The 16,964-nt window shown below is 33.6% G+C and overlaps 1 protein-coding gene across 5 annotated transcripts in view; it reads left to right on the plus strand.

Annotated features, from left to right (window-relative positions):
- Positions 1–16,964, plus strand: part of LOC105836926 (basement membrane-specific heparan sulfate proteoglycan core protein) — a 190,820-nt gene that overhangs the window by 18,575 nt on the left and 155,281 nt on the right. For all 5 annotated transcript variants that reach the window (XM_012681312.3, XM_012681313.3, XM_012681314.3 and 2 more), the window contains exon 2: positions 412–533. In XM_012681312.3, coding sequence (XP_012536766.1) covers positions 437–533 — 97 coding nt within the window. In that variant the 5' untranslated portion in view covers positions 412–436. The remainder of the gene's footprint in view (positions 1–411; positions 534–16,964) is intronic.

Raw genomic sequence — 16,964 nt, forward strand, 5'->3', positions numbered from 1 at the left:
TAAAAAAAGTATATTTAATATAAATATTAAATATAAATCTTTGCATTTAGAGATGTAAGTACATGGAAGAAATAAAACAAAATTACTTTTTCAAAGAACACAATTTTATTACCAAATGTTATAATGAGAAATTATATAAATAACATTATAAATATTTACTGATAAAATATTACATTATAATATTTTTACATCGTATAAATATTAGAATTATAATTAAATATTTCTAGTAAAAAACTAATTACGAAAGATAAATGAATTGTTTATTTGCTTCATTACTCTTTGCCTCATCTGTCTTTATATTTCTAATTAAAATATATAATGTGTTTTCTCTCTTAGTTTATGTTAATTAGATTAAGTTAGAATAAGTGTCACCCACGGAAAGTGAAGAAAGTCGTTACTTTTGGATTTCAGGATTTCTATGGAATAGCTACTCACGATGATCAGTATGAAGTTTTATCGCGTCATCCTGGCGGTTTTGGGGGGCACACACGTTTTGTGCGCACAACCATCGGCGTCTCCAACTGTGAAAACCGGTGAGTACCTGTCTTCACAATAGCCTTGATTATTATTGTGTTATACCACATTCATTCGTCCGCCGATATCCTCCGTCGTTGAGTTCAAAGTACTATTAGTTTCCTTTCATGCGCTCTGATTCGATAAATATACGCATTTGTACTTTTATTAGCGGTAATTTTTTGACGAGATAGCAGGGAGAATATTGTACGAAGTATCATTACCGCTGAAAATAATGTCATTATAAAACTATAGTTACTGCTAGGAATATGCGCTATTGTATCGGAAATTAAATCTTTCACATTGAATTGTAGCAGTGTTCGCATATCTCTTCGCTATTTCGCGTGATTATTAATGGAACCAATTCGCGCATTGTTACACGACTCGTCCTTTATTAATTAACGTCTGTGCATTCAACGCCGGTGAAATTAATAAACAATTTACAGGTGCAATAGAGGTTTCGGTATTTGCAAGATTTTTCATGCGACTGTGAATCGTAAACTGTGAATGTGGAAAACGCTCTTTGCTTTATTTAAAATACGTCAAAATATTCCATTAGTTTAAAATCAATGAGAGCAGATAAATTTTTATAATTTTTCTTTAAAACAATTTTTACAATGTATCTTTAAAACACTTTTTGATAAGAAAAATGTAATAAGAATATGAGAAATGTGTAATGTATACGCGCACTGAAAGCTCTCATTAAAATTGCAATAATTCATGAATGATCTCGGTTCTATTTTTATGAAGATGTAAAGACGCTCTCGTCAGTTTTGTTCCATTTTCGATAATCATCACAGAATGGAATTATCATGCAAATGAAAGCGTAGCATAATGGCACTGTATGTAATTAACGAGTATCCCAGTCTTTCGTAACAGTGAAGCCGAGAAATGGTGGCAATAAAATATTCGCGAAGGTAACGAATAAAACCAGGCGAATGAGTTTAGGAGAGTGACGAGTAATGCGTATGCATCGTTCCGAGAGATGGGATGTCTACCTTATTGTTACAATTTTTCTCATTGGATCTCGCGTTGGACTATTTCGCGTTGGATTACTTTCCCAATTGGCGCAAGAAAGTTACAACGCCCGAGAGAAGAAATGAAGTGAATAATTAAAATACTCTTTGAAGATACGAATAGATTCGTCTTTTAATTCTGTTAATTATGTATTAATTGAATTTGATCGACGAAGAGAAAATGAGGATATATTAAATAACTAAACCGACTTTATATATATATATATATATATATATATATATATATATTTAACAAAAATATTTTATTTTAATTTAAAATTGTTTTATAGATTGAATCTATTATTATACTATTTTAATTAATAATAACGAGGAAGCAGCTTTCTCCCCGTTTCAACCTAGATAGTCTTTCCAATTATCCTGAATTCATTGTGCTTTAATTATTCAATTTAATTTATGCAAAATACTATTCATAATTGTATGCAATTTATCGGCATTTCGAAATGTGAGATGATATAAATGATTTAACTTTTCGCAAAATTTTGTATGATCATAAAACTAAGCTAAGAGCAATCAATTCAGAAGTAATTCTCACAGAATTTAATTCGACCATTGAATCCGCGATACGATGTTCTCACATTTTTCCAGATAGCCTCCGGAGCGAATTGGTGTGCTTTTAAGCGTAATTTTCATTCATTACTTATGAAACCATTAATTCCGCATCGAAAACCCGACGTGTTTTCATTCGTGTGTGTTTCGTTTAAAACCGCGTTTTTTAACTCGGTTTTACACGGTTGTATCGCGTAACGTTCAATGCACGGTTTCAACATATCGATGTACACTGACTGATAAGCAGAGCATTTACGTTCCTTGATTTCTATCGTGCATACTTCAATTTGCGCTCACAAACTGTGAGTAATCTGTCTGATTGATTCATTACTGCGAATCCGCGCACTTTATTTTCGTAAGCTGTGCGCGCCCGCATCGGTTTCAAGTTATGAGTGACTTTGCTGTGGCATTCCTTTTTCATACCAAGAGTTTGATGAAACGATCGATTCTCATTTGCTGTTTCCCAACAGTGCAATTTTCGAGAAAAAGCTGGCCCAGATTTCGCCAGCACTGATGTTTCCCGTAGTTTCGTAACCGATATACGAAGACCTAACGTTATTATTCCGTTAATATCACGGCATTCTGGAATTTATGCTGACGTCGATTATTCTGGACATTGTTTCTAATGTGTTTTGTAAGTTTGAAAGCCAAATATATGCGCGTGATATATTGCATAAATAATCGCAATTAAGAAACTAAGCTTGCATTCAGGAATGAAAAAAATCTATAAAGTTACAGATTAAGTTTTCTTATTTTGCAAATTGTAGATTATTTGTATAAGTACAGAAAAATATTTTTTTAATTTGATTTTTAATAACAAATTGATTTTTTTATTGAGTTCCGAGAAATAAAGAATTACACGGTCACACAAAAGGTGCATAGAAAATTTTTGGACTAAATAAATAATGTTATAAACTTTGACCGACATGGGAAAACATCCATCAATCCAAAAATGACAGTGATATTGAAGGTGGCACCGTCGCGCATCGATTCGTCCTACATATGGCGCAACTTTTGCGAAAATCGGTAGACCTTTCTATCGGGAGACCCGAAGAAAAGCTTCTCGGAGCATTACGCGTGATTTAATGGCGTCGTTGTACCGTAAGTTTGTTACAATGCATAAATTTTGCGTCATTATGAGGCTGTTCGCGATAATTGCGTCGCGTCGTGGCCAACGACTTAAAAGGTCTTCTAGGGTAATTAATTATTGCCAGTGAAGGGCGAGGATGGTGATAAACACAGCGTAGCACCTGCAGTTCGCTAACCAAGAGGCGTACGAACAGGCCCTAGATATTGCCTCGAAGATTGAAGGAAGCCTTGACGAGACCCGGTAGATATACACGGCTATGTTAATTGCTGGATCGACAAAGGCGTAGTAGCGCTGTTATAAGCGCGTCGATGTTCTGTTTTGCAATATAGAAGTTTTTCCAATCCGGCAACATTTGGCTGTGTGTATACTATCCTTCGGGCTATTAATTAAAACAGCGAGTCGATTGATGTAGTCAGTAGCTGATATCGAATTTTTTTATGGCTTCTGTTATCGCGAACGATATTCTTTCCCCAATATTTTTTATTCCGCTAAATATCGACGCGATATTTGCATGCCGAGCTCACGACAAACATCATGGCCGAACATTTTAAACGTTGTCGATTTTAGCAAATTGATGGCTTGTATTTAAATGAATTAAACGTGATGGTTCGTATTAAATGGGTTTCATGTTAAATGTAAATAAAACAGATGATTGCTGTTAATCATGTTAATAACGATCGCAAATTAGCAATGATTTTTAATATTTTAATATTACAATTATTTCACAGAAGTATTATATGTGCTACGATAAATTTAGGAAAAAAATAGATTGCAAGAAGTTTTACCCTTATGTATATTTACTGAGGACCGATATTGCGGCGTATTTCGAAACTTCTATGACGAATGAGTACCTGCATAAGAAATCCCGATAAATATGATCGTTGTTTACGTTTCGTGTAGTCGATATATCAAACGACTGATGACAGCATGTCGGGATATTGCGCGGGTGTCTTTTTTTTTCTTGTTGACCCTGTGTCCGCGCGCTCTTACTCTTCTCGAGATTATACGTGATGGCGTGTATAATGCAGGTCGCACCAGCCTGACCCCGATATCCATGGCAGTTGGGGGGGCACGTAACAATCCCCACTCTGACACCTCCACCAATCTCGAGATGCGATAAAAACTGAGATTACTGTGCAATGCAATCAGCGACGTACCGGTGTTCTTTCAGATTAAAACATAGTCCGAGATTATCAGTCGAAACTATTGTTTTGCTAAGAGCAGGCAACTCTGCGACCGAGATTATGTCTCGACTGTCGGATGCAAAACGTGCGGCGACATTTGAAGATCGAGATCGGTTGAGAAAAATCTGAATCGCGCTCGACTCTCTTTCGCGTGCACTCCAGCTGTATCCTTACGCTCACGTGCCCATATGCATGTCACGTATTCTTTTGAGTATCAAAAATTCGACGTATGTCAGAAACGAAAGCTTCTTGTTTTTCGTATTTGCGTTGGAGCAAAAGATTTTAAGAAAAATTGAAGGAGAAAAATCGGATAAATTTTCATTGAGAATTTGGCATAAAAATAGATAAACCAACACATCAAAAGTGAAAAACAAATTACAATATTTATAATATTATAAATAAAATAAAGTAACTAGATTAAAAATACAATTGGATTTTTAATTTTTAACTTTTAAATCTTGAAAAACTATGTATACAACATATAAAATATATTATGTAAAATATTTGTCGAAATATGTCAGATTTTATTTTGTTTGCGGTTGGCGTTTCAATACGGAAACTACAAACAGCTCAAAACAAGTTTAACAATTGTTGTGCAGTGTGTTTGTTCAAGATCGAACTATGTTATACGTATAAAGAGATTGAATACACACTTGGTGCAAACAAGTAATATTTAGAAAAGCCGAAAAAAATTTTTTTTAAATAAAAAGCACGATTTGAAGTAATAGTAAACAAAGTTTTGTATTTTTTGTTTTTTAAAACTAAAATAATAAAATTTGGAAATGATAATTTTACGTAGTTATTTTCAATGTTTAAGAAATGTCTTTTAAAGTTTTATAGAGATAAACTAAATTAATTATTTAGATTTGAATGTAGATTACTATTAGAATTGTAGAAAGCATTAAAAAAATAGATAATAGATGTTTATTGAAAAATTATATTTTTCGAGAATTTAATGTTGCTAAATTGCTAAATCTATATAATAATAGAATAATTTTTATTGTAAACGTTTTATTATACAACAATTATAGTTGCGTTTTTAATTGTTTGGAAGTATTTTTAGCTTTATTAGATATCATACACATACACACGTTGTTTCGTAGTTTAGTGAATATTTAAGCAAACAAATTTTAATAAATTACAGCACGATACACGAGAGATCATTTAAATGCATCATAATGAGCGTTGCATTCAAAAGGAGCCGGTATCAAAATGTGAAACACGATGCACGGATACAAAAACCGGGATATGTATACAATCGACCATGTAAATGTGCAACCCATAATACCGTATAGTTTAAAACAAAAGGGTTATAATGCGAAAATACGTAATAATTTGGTGGGACAATTTCGAACTTTATTCGCGTTGCTTGTGACCCTAATATGAAATTCTCGGATAAAAACATGCCCGCATAAGCATGATACGGAAATTGAACACAGCGCGAATGTATAAAATAAATTATGAAAACATACTAAAATTTTTGGTTAATAGAAACAGATTTTAGAACGGATAATACGCGCCATAAATATACTAATCTTACAAGTATGATTTATATAAAATAATCTACATGTTTTAGCGTTAAGAAAAATGCCATAAAAATTATTATTAAAAAAATGAATTATAAATATCATGTTTTAAATGAAAAAATTTAATCGAAAATTACAATTTAAATATCTTTCCTTCATTAGTACAATTAAATTACATATTATGTTTATTTCGTATTTTAAATATCCATTCGAAATTTTGTTAATGACATTTTCAATATAATTGCAGTGAACAAAGGTGTCCTGTTGCAAATTTCATACGCGTATGAATCCGTCGAAATTAATGGTTATTTTATTCATACCATCTCGCTTAGAGATTCCTTTAGTTCCGTGGCGCATTTTATATTCCAATTGTCTAGGACAGACGTTCGCCATTAATCATCGCGCCATGCGAACTATCGGGACTTCGATTTAAACCGACGATAGAGGCGCGATCGCATTTCCTACCCGTCTATCACGGCGCTGCTTCCAAATCGAGGAAGCTGAGCCGGTTTAACGAGGGATCGCTCTTACGAAGCATGTTAGATGTAATCTGTAACGGCATTATAGCATTTTAGTTGGCAAAGCGGACTTAGCAAACTCCGAATCTCATTTCATATTTTATATTTCATATTTTACGTTATCATCAGCCCTGGACACACGATATCATTTATTCGCATAATGCTATAATCGTCTTATCTTTTTATTAAAGATTAAAGAAGGATTATAAGAATTTCTCGAGTCAATAACTTTCCGATTAACTTTTTGTCTAAGGCAATCCGAAAATTCTCCAAGTTTAAACGATGTAAAAATAATCCGCAAATAATACACATATACACACTCAAGTCAGAGGGCGATTGATCTAAATAGGAATTCTACGTATGCGGGAATAATTAGGCAAGAAAATTTGACGGCCTGAAATGTAAGAAAAGACGGAATCCTCTCAATGGTCAGGTCGAGAGGTCCAGATCGTTGGGCAGCCAGGATACGGGCTAATGCATAAATAATGCGCCGTTTATCCGCGTTGGAGATGCAACCCCAATGAATAATAAACTATCCTACAGACATGCGGATAGATAGACTCAGTCTGCTACGGAGAACAGTGAATGTGGGTGGAGGATTATCGACTAGGAAGTACAACCACCGCTCATGCACAGTGTATCAACGAGGTGTGAATATTATTGCCCCCGAAATTCTTTAATGAAAAGATTTAAAGCCACATCGACGACACAAATATGAGTAGCATGATAAATGTTTTTTTGATATTCCTATTGAAAGAAAGTTTAAGATTTTCTATTTTACTTTATTTCCTCTGAAGCGTTAAGCAAGTATCAGTGTAGCTGAAGTATAGTTGTAGCTATTCAGTATAAATTGAAATAATTATGGTTAATGTTATTATGATAATGATCAATAACCATTTGTTTATAATTACTACAATATTATCCTAATTCTGTTTTAATAAATTTGGCACATGAATTAGGTATATAAATAAAGTAATAGATATGAAATTAAATAGAGAGAAGAAATAGACTACTTTTATAAAGAAGGCTCCTTTCAACTCGATTACTTGAAGTGTCCAACAATAAGTATCAGACATTTAAAATAATCAATAATAATTATGCATTTTATTTCAAATTATGTTTAACTAGATTCTATATATAATAATTACAAAAAATTAAATAGTCGAATTTTATTTTTCTGATACGAAATCAACATTAAAATAAAACATTAAAATAAAACTCGATTCACGGAGGAGTCTTTTTGTATCAGACAAGTTTTACGAGAAATTGATATGTCGAACGAATTTGAGAGTAAGCTTATTCAGATTCTCTGTTTATTCAAATCTCAGCATCGGTTTATCTTTGTTCACTTATATGACAGATGGATCTATTGCCACATCCAATTTATATCCGTCTTGGCGTAATACTTTATCCATTGTCATGTTTCCCTACTAAGAGGTCGTCATGGTACGGCTTTCAGTTATGGTAATGTCACGGATAATATCGCGGAATACCGAGGTAGCGGGCCGAGTTACCGCTGCTGAGCGGTTAGTTTATTTTATCTCTTTTATTTCAATGCCGCGGATGCATCATTATTTCTATCCGCGGTGGTTTTGATCCGGACGTTTCAAAAGAAATAATTCAACATTGAGAATAAACGCAACGAGGCATTCCGGGAAAGCCTCTCATTTCCTGCGTCTTACAGACGGAACGCTGTTTGTGAACTTGTATGGAACTTTAATCCCGCGAAATTGCTCCGCATCCATGTCAGCGGGAAGTTTAATATCATAATTGAGCGTGGCAGTAGAGCGGGCAATAGAGTCCAATGAAAGAAATCTCATTGGAATCTGGTTTCTCCGTAACTTGCGCGCATGTTGAAACGTTATATACTCCCAAGGAATTGAATTTAACTGGACATTCATTAGGATAAGATTACGGATTATCCTGTCTTGCTACGGCAAAGAATAATGGCAAACGCATGGATCTCTCTCTCTCTCTCTCTCTCTCTCTCTCTCTCTCTCCCTCTCTCTCTCTCTCAGAGATAATTTATCTCGCGAGCAAGAAGAATATACGATAAATGTAAATTTCGTCTACTCCGGCGCTTTTGTTAATCCTTCGGAATATCCTTTACAAATCTGTAATCTTGGGATTTTTTTTAATACGCCCCTTTCAAGATTTCTCCATAAATTGTATTAATGCCACGAAAGGGGGCCGTCACAGTTTTAGATGGGCACGTTAGTTTAGCAAAATTATCACACAGAAATTTAAGCGCGAATGATCCGTTGGTTGGGGATGTTTCTTCTGGGCGGTATTAGTACGCATGAGCACGCTCATGCAGCAAACGATGTAGGGTCGGAATAATTTCGAGAGCAAGCGGGTTTTCGCGCGACAAAGTGATAATCACTTGTTTCGCGTAACTGTCTCTCTTTCCCTCTCCTCCGTCGCACTCTCTCTTTCTCTCTCTCTCTCTCTCTTTCCGCTTTTTTGTTCCCTATCCGACGATAGTGCTCTCAACCGCAACTGTACTGATGGAGTGCGCATTACGTGTGCATCCGATGCACGTACAACCGGCTACGCCCCGGTTACCGCGAAAACGCCAACGGTGTAAAGTAGTGAACGAGATAGCGAAGTGCAAAGTGAAATTAAGTGTGTACGATTTTGCTCTATTTCCGTGCACCCGTCTCGCGCTTGCTTCTCGAGGTGAATTGAAATTGTTGTACCTCTCTACTAACGAACTCCGATGCTTAAAACGAATTTTGTGTAATCGTGTAATGATGAACATCGTTGTTTGAAATCTTTATGCACGAATGCAATGAATATTTTCTTATATTTCTTTGTCTTTGTATTTTTCTTTGTTATGCGAGAGATTGAAAAAGAAGCAATGAGTCATAGAGGAATAAAGATAGTCAAAAGGGGAATTAAACCATGTAAGAGGCGGGAGTTCTGTGATCCGGAACAAAGAGAAATAAATGATTTCAAATCTAGGGAAAAGAAAGAGTAAGACGGCAAATGGAAGGTTTTCCTTTAACGCGATAAAATGTGATTCTCATTTTATCAAGTTAAGGTAATCCACTTATTTTGAACCGGCAACGAGGTCGGATTGGGAGGAAAGGGAAGGGAAGAATGTACTGGTGTGAAATTGCGAGGGCGCGACGAGATTATGCAGGTGCTAAGCCCGCGATAGGAAATACTGTCTTTTAAATTAATTTCGGAGAATGCTCGTCGCATCGTTGCGCGCTTGCGAAGTCGAGCTATTTGCCACCCTCGCGCGCACGTAATGCATACCACCCCGTCTATTACCGCACGCCCGACCCCCTGCATCACCTACTGCCATTGGACCAGTTCCAATCGCGAATTGAATCGTTCGTAACTGTTGAACGTGAATTATGGCGTTTATTTATTTTAGCCTGTTTCGCGTCGGCTCCCGTGCTCATTCGTACGAAACGGTCGATCTAATTGTACCTTCGAAATCAGCATTTGGCCGGTTTGTCCGGTTACGTGGCGATGACTTTCCCTGATTATGACTGATTTGGTCAGAGGAGGACAGTCGCTGCGAGCAAACAAAGATAACGAGAATTTTTAATTTATTGAGATAAAAATAACTGATATGTCTTGTACACTTATACGACGTATACACTATAGCTTGCTTAGAAAGCTTGTTTAAGAACTTTCTTATTTAAATCTTTCTTAAATGATGGAAATTTTTAAGAGATGTGAATTTCAATCTTTTTTTTACCTTTTAGATACTATGCTTAATAATAATCTTGACTCAGAATTTTATATTCTATATAAAGAGAATGTATAAAGAGAATATAGTGGAATTAGAAATTTAAAAGGCATGAGATACGTACAAAAATTGAAGTGGGCAAATACTTTTGAGCGATAGTATATATTACATATAATATGCTTTATTAAGTAGTGCAGCGTAGTAAACTATTTTATAATTTTAGTATTGATCTGGCCGTTTGTCTATCCATGTGTCTGTAAAATTAAAAAAAGGCTTTTTTTAAATTTTCAAATTTTATTGTCGCTAGTAGATATCTAAGAATCTTAGTTTCACTGAGATAAAAAATAAGTCAATAAATTTTAATTCAAGTGTTTATAACATATTTGACTGAAGTATATATTTGAATTAAAGAAATTAAGTTGAAAAATTTAGTTAAACTAAGAATTTTTTTCTCAGTGTATAGGATTTATTTTATTATCTAATTAATACACAAAAATATCTTGTTAATCTCTTTCAGTATTGTACATCGTTTAAATATGACATTCGCAAATTACAATAATAATAATCAAATAGCTTTTCTTCACGTTGTCTTTTAAAGATAATATATTCTTAATCTTCTCATCATTAACAGAGCTTTTCTCTGTTTTAAATGTCAGAACCTTTCCATTTGCGCAATAAATTGCACGATTTAGTTCTGTTTTGCATGCGAATAATTCTCTATACGTAATGGAACAGAAACGCTTACATACGACCGTAGGACAGGTCAGGTACTACCCATGAACATGCGCGATCTTCATTACTATGCGCTCGCTATTATTTCGTATCAGAACATCGCTGGGCCGTGACGTAAAGTTTCAGACGTTGTCTGAGTAGTTTATGAATACCCGCGACGGCGAGATGATTGCGGGGAAGACGGTTGGGGACGAGGGGAACAAAGGGGGTGGTCGGGAGAGGCGTTTATCAACCCTCTGTCCCCGACACGCATATATACGCGCAGATATACATGCGGCCGTTTCATATATTCTCGCGATGCTCTTCTTCTCGCACCACCTACTATGCGTGTACACGCGTCTGCGGTTGTACGTGTTATGTATGTGTGGTCCCTCTTTCGACCTCATGTTCGAGCGCCCACGTTCAACGCAGCCTGGCCTTATAACTCAAACGTGGAGGACCCCTTTGACTGGTACTCGCATACCAGATATTACTTTTACACATGTGATACCGCATCAGTTCCTGGAGACAAAGGCAGCGAATATATGATGGCGAGAATGGGCTAGGTGTGGGTTAGTCGACGAAGTTCGCGCTTCAATTTCGCTGGGACCAGCGAGTAATTTTCTGCTTCTTCCTTTCGTGCCCTTTCCCGCCCGTTTTTTTTTTTGTTAATCTCCCGGCTGGCTAGCTCCAGTGGGCTCTCTATTGTGAATAAGGTTAAATGTGATGAATCGCTATCGGGTTTATCAAGCGTGGGGCTCTGTGCTACGCGCGGTTTCGATATTCAGGCTTTGTTACTTTTTAGTCTTCCCTATTTTACATTATTTTGTTGTTCTGCTTTTAGCTTTGCAAATTTCTATCTTAATATTATTTAATTGTGCATTATTTTGCAGTTAATTAATTATTTACGATTAAATTCATAATTATAAATGCAGTATAGATACTTCAAACAAACCAAATTTATTCAATAACCAAGTTTCTGTTATCATATCAAAAAGCTATATTAAATGACAATTCATAAATGAAAATAATTATTACGTTGTAATTACAATTATCTAAGCAATATTTGTTTTAATTGCGCGAAAGACTTATATGATTGTACCTAATATACGCTACAGTGTTATTAATGCTCTGCCGATGATTCACTTAGTTAATGTAACGTCGCATTTGTCATGAAATGAATAGAATCTTCATTACAGTATTCTAGTGCTGGGATACTACGATCAGATACTATAGATTGTATTCAAGATGTGAAATATGGGCGGAAAGGGACAGTTTCCTATCTCGGCTTGATATCACGATTCGAGACTTTGAGTAATGATATTGATGTATTAGCTTATTTGATGCAGAAATTGCCTATTACTTCCTACATTGGTCAATATGTCGATCATCATGATGCTGTTACTGTATCGATGTTACTGGGGAAACTATCCAAAAGCCTTATCTTATCGATTATCGTGAATGGTATTCATCCATATGATGAAAATTGAATATAATGCATAATTGTCATTAGGAACTTGGATGATTTTGAAGCTTTTTCAGTTTTGTAATTTGAGATCGACGTAATACTTCGTTTTAGCGAATGTAAATCTCGGTAAGAAGATTTACTTTAAAATAGTATTAATCGTTCGATAACCATTTTAACGATGAGAAGGGAACGAAATAACACGCCTCGCGAATGAAATAACATTATCCCGTCACGTAAATCGCGAAATCGATTTCTAGAGTGCAAACGTTTAAATCGTTCGGTCAAGAATTGAAAAGCTTTTTTGCGACGAATGATTGGATGGGGAGGAGAAAAAAAAACAAAACCGATTTGGAACGCGAAGTGAAACAGACTCTTCGGGATAATCTACCTTACCGAGTTATGAGTGCGCAGTTCGAGAGGGTCAAAAGGGGAGGAAATTGTGTTAGATTAGGATAGAAGTCGTTTTATTTCGATCCATCCTCTTTCCGCGATTCGCCGAACCACGCTGATCATATTTCGCCCGTAGACATAGATCCTATCATCATCTATGTACCTTTAACTTTGTTCATTCTGGCTTCATTTCCAAGACTGGATCCTACGATATATCTCACGCAGTGTCACTTTGGAAAATTATACGAGAATTATACTTTTTTGCCTTGTCATATATCATCGCATAATTTATGAAGCGTGCGAAAGACCGTAAAAGAACAGCAATAAATTATGCGAGTTTTTTTCATCTTCTGCAAAACTTTTCTTTTATTAGAACTACTCATCCAGGGAGAGTGAAACTCCACATGTTTTCCTAATTAAATGATAATAATCGATACATTCATATACAAATTAAAAGTATATTTTCCGATTATAATATAACTTTTAAAACTTATTTAAAAAATTTTTTTGTACGTCTCTACATATGCTTTATATTATTTACAGTTACGCCAAATGAGATACATTTATAAATTCATAATTATTTAAAAGTTAGTGGAATTATTATGCAAATAAAATAATGTTTTAATATTTAATTGTAGTACAAGGTGATTATAATGTGAAACGTGATGCTGCGATAAATATTATATATATATATATATGTTTTTAATAATAACTTAATAATAATATTCTATTTTTATAAGATTATTTATCATCCCTTATTCTGTGATAGAACTATTTTAGAACTTTTTATGTATTGTAAAATTTTTGTTGTATGATAATACGCTGTTTATACAATTTTAACAGGTTGAGGTATCATAAACTACAAATTTGAAAGTAGAACTCTGTACAAAATGCACGACAGCAATGTTTAACAAAAAACATGTTTCTCGCTAGAAATGTAAACCAATCGCATCGTTTAATGTTACTCCATGTAACGAATGATCCGCAGTGAAAAGTCAATACCAAATATTCGCTTAGTTGTACTATATATGTATATCGATCTCGTTGACTGTTTTGAAGGAAACGTGACATGAAAAATAAAAAATAGGCAGTTCAAATTTTATTTGTTGGTACGATAGAATACATACAGTCTTTCATATCTGATATATAATATTATATATATATATATATGTGTGTGTGTGTGTGTGTGTGTGTGTGTTATATACACACACACACACAATACATACAATATATATACATAATGCAGTATATTGCTTATTTATTTCACTGCTTTTGTGTCTAGCCTTATTTCTTAAGTATTCTTTCAGATTATTATCAATATGTTAATATATTAATTATATTAATAAGATAACTTTAATAATATTAGTTTGTTTGCGGAAAAAAATTATTTGTCTCTGAGAGTATGTAGATAATTATGAAGCAGAAGATAGTTTTTATTAAAGATTATTGAAGAAATTGATTAAAAATTAATAAACAAAAGAGGAATATCGATAGGATCAAACAAAGACGAATCTATTCTCACGAGGCAAGCAAGGTGTGGGCAAACGAAAGGTGTAAGCTTAGATTAATAGAGGTCGATTTCAGTATGGGAGATGGCAAATCGTGGTAATTAATATCGCCATTTGTTTCACGTCATGTGCACGCCTACGCGCATATACATACATGCACACACATACACATCTAGAGAACGAACACACACCACACACATACACACACGTGCGCGTATAATCGAGCGAGTGTGCGTAACATTCACGCCAAGGAATAGGCATACGTTGGTTTAATTGAAAAGCGCGCGAAATACATATCCCAACTTTCCAAAAATATCAATTAGATAAACCGCTTTCGCGGTTCATCGAGTCGGTCTTCACGAGGTCCCCGAAAATCGGCACATTTCACACGCAGCTACGCAATTTTGATAGGCGCATGCGATTGTTCGTGTGATGGTTCGTTGAGATTTAATTGTTGCGTTCAAAGATTTGTATGGTTCATTGATGCGCTCATTGCTTGAAATGAGCACTATCCGACACATTTGAACGGTTCTGAAAAGAGAAGTTAATATAACATAAATAAATTTAGGATGTTATTATATATATATGACATTTTACTTGTGTGTGTATGTGTGTGATGTGAATTAAAAAGAAAGTAATTAAACGTGTTTAATTGATGATTATTTTAATGCAATCTGTAAATTTGTATAAATGGAGCAGCAAAGTCCATGAAATGTACAATCAGTAGAAAGTACTTTGGACAAGTGACGTTTATTCAAAGCATTGATCCAAAGCTAATCGACAAATACATGTATCATGATTACATTTGATTTGCTAAATCGGGCTTTCGATTGAATTTGCCACTACGTTATAATCTAATAATCTGCTGGGATATTACTGTTCTTGTGAAATCAAAATCGACATCTATTGATGCGTAGTTTCAATTGGCGCGTTGAGACATGGGGTTTGCAAACGCCAATTGCTTGTTAGTAACATGCGCAATCAATATGATCAGATTCTATTCCAGTGTTTCAATTGATTCTCTTTATCCTATATTTTCCAGCCTTGATCCTTTGATTACATTATTTCATCTTTCATCAATAGTATAAGTCAAGTAAATACATTAAAAATATATTTTATTAACAAAAATTGTTGATATTTTAGTTCTGTTTTATAGTATATAAAAATAATCACAAAATATGTTTAAATAATTAATATTTATATACAGTTATCTTATTTTGTGTAACTTACATTTAAAAAATAATAACTAACGTTATAATTTATGTTTTAATGGCTTAATAATTTCATAGTATGTATAAGCGATATGACAGGAAGCTGAAAATATTATACAAAGTCCATACAATAACAATTTATTAAACTTGCTGATTGTTTAATTTTGATGGAACTATGCTCCATTTACGTCAGTAATGCATTCTCTCTCTCTCTCTCTCTCTCTCTCTCTCTCTCTCTCTCTCTCTCTCTCTCTCTCTCTCTCTCTCTCTCTCTCTCTCTCCTCTCTCCCTCTCCTTCTCTGTTTCTCTATGCAAAATTCATCCAATTATGTCCGCAAAATAATGATTTCCTGCTGTTTATTTTATGGAATACCATAAGTATCTTGAATCATTGTTCAGCCACAACAAAGGTTAATTATTCGGTAACACGCTTAATGTATGTCATGAATCGGAGTCACTTTGAATACGGTGGACGATAATTATACAATTTTATCTAAAATTGATGATAATTGAAAATGATAAACAAAATCTTTTTATAAAAATATTTATAAAATCGGACATTATAGTATGTTACGATAAATTTTTATGCGCTTTATACATTTAATAGTCAGTGTTGTCATATTTTATTATTTTAGTCTTGATATATAACAAATCCTTTATTTTTTTACATACATAGTTTTTTTGACATATTTTTTATTTAATTAATCCATAAAATAGACATACGCTTTAGTACATGTGTTTAATAACTTTTTATTTTTATTTCTTTGTTTTTTGCGTCTTGTTATTTGTTTCTGTAAGATGAGCAATATACATGTAAAACTATATTGCATAAATTTTGTCAAAACTGGGATTATTTCACAAAGGATGTTACAAAAGTTCAATTTGAGTCTGTCTTGAGACTGTGAGATAGTATATAGTAATAAAACATTTAAAAGGCTGCAAAATTTATATTTGATATATTAAAACTGATTCTAATGCGCATAACTTATTGTTTTATATATTATCTGTCAAGTTTCTAATTTTAATTAAAACAAATTTTTATTTTATAAACTAATATATACATTAAATATGTTGTATTATTAATAGATAAAAATAAGAGTAATTTTGTGAATGTAATAAACTTCTATAAATTTTGAAAATAAAATGTTTTACATAAAAATTTAATTTTTTATAAGATTTTGAATTAATTTTAAAAAACAATGAAAATTAGAGGACAAGAAAGGAAAAATCACAATATTGTGAGAGAAAGAGAAAAAGATATTGATAATAACTAGCTCTTGAAATTAAGAAACTGAAAAATTTTTTACATTAAATTTACAATTATATAAAAACTAACAAGTGTGTCCAGGATATTAAAATGTAGAATCTTCTATGTTTTTTAATGTGATTTGTAATTGAACTATTCCATGTTAATCTAAATTCTATATCGAGGTCAAACATTACATAATCTGTCACTTTGCATCGTAAAAGGAGATATATAGTAACTTCATATAGCAAAACAGGGAATAAAAGTTATTAAAAAGCCACTAACGGGGATATATTTTCTTAGAATGTTA

Source organism: Monomorium pharaonis, chromosome 4, assembly GCF_013373865.1.
Source record: "Monomorium pharaonis isolate MP-MQ-018 chromosome 4, ASM1337386v2, whole genome shotgun sequence".
Taxonomy (NCBI): Eukaryota; Metazoa; Arthropoda; class Insecta; order Hymenoptera; family Formicidae; genus Monomorium; species Monomorium pharaonis.